Below are 1,829 nucleotides of genomic sequence, written 5' to 3' on the forward strand. Positions count from 1 at the left end.
CCCAACTAAACTATAATCTCCCTGAGTTGAAGGTAATTGTCCTCCATGTTTTTAAATGCAAATTGTACTAGAATAAATGTTCCCTAAGGTCCCTCCCAGTTCAAGACCCAACAATCCTTCCAAGACACTAATATAACATCTGTGCAAAAAGAATTTAATGAATTCCAGCTTATATTTACATTATTTGGAGGAGAATACAATCAAGATGAATGATGTCTCACCCGGAATTACATCTCCTTGGAGACCTGGAATCTATTGATGATCTTTCTGAAGGCAGCATTCACCTCCTTGTTCCTCAGACTGTAGATGATAGGGTTCAACATGGGGATAACCACAGTATAGAAGACAGACACCACCTTGTCCTCCTCGAGTGATTTTCCTGAGTTGCTACGCAGATACATAAATATGAGGGTCCCAAAAAAGAGCATCACAGCTGTGAGGTGAGAAGCACAAGTGGAGAAGGTCTTGGCTCTGCCTCCAACTGACTTGACATTAAGGGTGGCCCTGATGATGAACAGGTAGGATACCAGGATCACCAGAGCATTGGCCAAAATCACAAAGTTGCCAAAGAAAATAATCAGAATTTGGCTGGTGGTGGTGTCACTGCATGAAAGTTGCAGCAGAGGTGGGAGATCACAAAAGAAGAAGTTGATCTGGTTGGGCCCACAGAAGGAAAGTGTGAATGTGCAGGCTGTGCGGATGATAGCTCCAGACACACCACCTCCATAGGCCCCTGCCACCAAGCACCAACGAGTGCCAAGTGTCATGGCAGAAGAGTATAGGAGAGGATTGCTAACAGCAATGTAACGGTCATAGGCCATCACTGCTAACATAAAACACTCAGTGGCAGCACAGACTGTGAAAAAGAAGAACTGAGTAGCACAAGAATTGTAGGAGATACTTGTCCTGCCAGTAACCAGGGTGACCAAGATCTGAGGAACAATGACTGAAGAGTAGCAAGCATCCAGGAGGGAGAGGTGGCTCAGGAAGAAGTACATGGGGGTGTGGAGACGGGAATCCAAGCGGATCAGTAGGACCATGCCCATGTTGCCCATCAGGGTGATGAGATAGAAACTGAGAAAAACCAGGAAGAGAATAACCACCAACTTGGGATGGTCAGTGAAGCCAATGAGAATGAACTCTGTCACAGTGGTATGGTTCTGCTCAGCCATGGACTCCACTATTGCCTGATTGTATAAGGGAAAGAGTGGCATTAAAGATCCTGTGCCTGGCACACCATGACAATCAATAGGACTGTGAAGGAAATCCAATTAGGAGTTAAGGGAAACTTCAAATAATGGATAATTATCTCATCCTAATGTGCATCTAGGATTACATAAACCATGACATCGATATGGAGAGGGAAGAGTAATTGCTCTTAATCAGAAACTGAGACAGCCAAAACCAAAGAACAAATATATAATTAATCAATAACTAATATTTACAGAGCACTTCCTTTGTGCCAGACAGTATAATAAGTACTTTACAGTTATTATCTCCTTTGACCCTCACAATAGCCCTAGGAGCTGCTCTTATCCTCATTTTACAGATGAGAATACTGAGGAGAAAACATTAAATGATTTCACCAGAATTGATTAGTGTCTGAGTCTGAATTTGAACGTGGATCTTCCTGAATGCAGGCCTGTTGCTCTAGCCACTATGCCAATCCCAGTTTATATTCAGTGCTCAAAAATATAATGGGTGAACACAATCAGGAAAACTAGTTACCATAGGGGAGTCTTCTGGTTGAAAAGTCAGAAATGAATCAGGAGGCAAAATCTGGAGCATGTAAAAGGCATTAGTAATTGCTTTCATAGTGTGGATGAAAG

At 42.8% G+C, this 1,829-nt stretch overlaps 1 protein-coding gene across 1 annotated transcript; it reads right to left on the reverse strand.

Annotated features, from left to right (window-relative positions):
* Nucleotides 1–227: 227 nt before the first annotated feature.
* Nucleotides 228–1,237, reverse strand: LOC100025940 (olfactory receptor 9I1). Its single transcript, XM_001376683.4, has one exon. It carries the CDS (start codon nt 1,212–1,214, stop codon nt 228–230), a length of 987 nt encoding a protein of 328 aa, XP_001376720.3. The 5' UTR covers nt 1,215–1,237.
* Nucleotides 1,238–1,829: the final 592 nt, after the last annotated feature.

This window comes from Monodelphis domestica, chromosome 6 (assembly GCF_027887165.1).
Source record: "Monodelphis domestica isolate mMonDom1 chromosome 6, mMonDom1.pri, whole genome shotgun sequence".
Lineage (NCBI taxonomy): Eukaryota > Metazoa > Chordata > Mammalia > Didelphimorphia > Didelphidae > Monodelphis > Monodelphis domestica.

Excerpts from the sequence above, each read along its gene's own strand:
- LOC100025940 (XM_001376683.4), bottom strand. The coding sequence starts at position 1,214 with ATGCCACTCTTTCCCTTATACAATCAGGCAATAGTGGAGTCCATGGCT.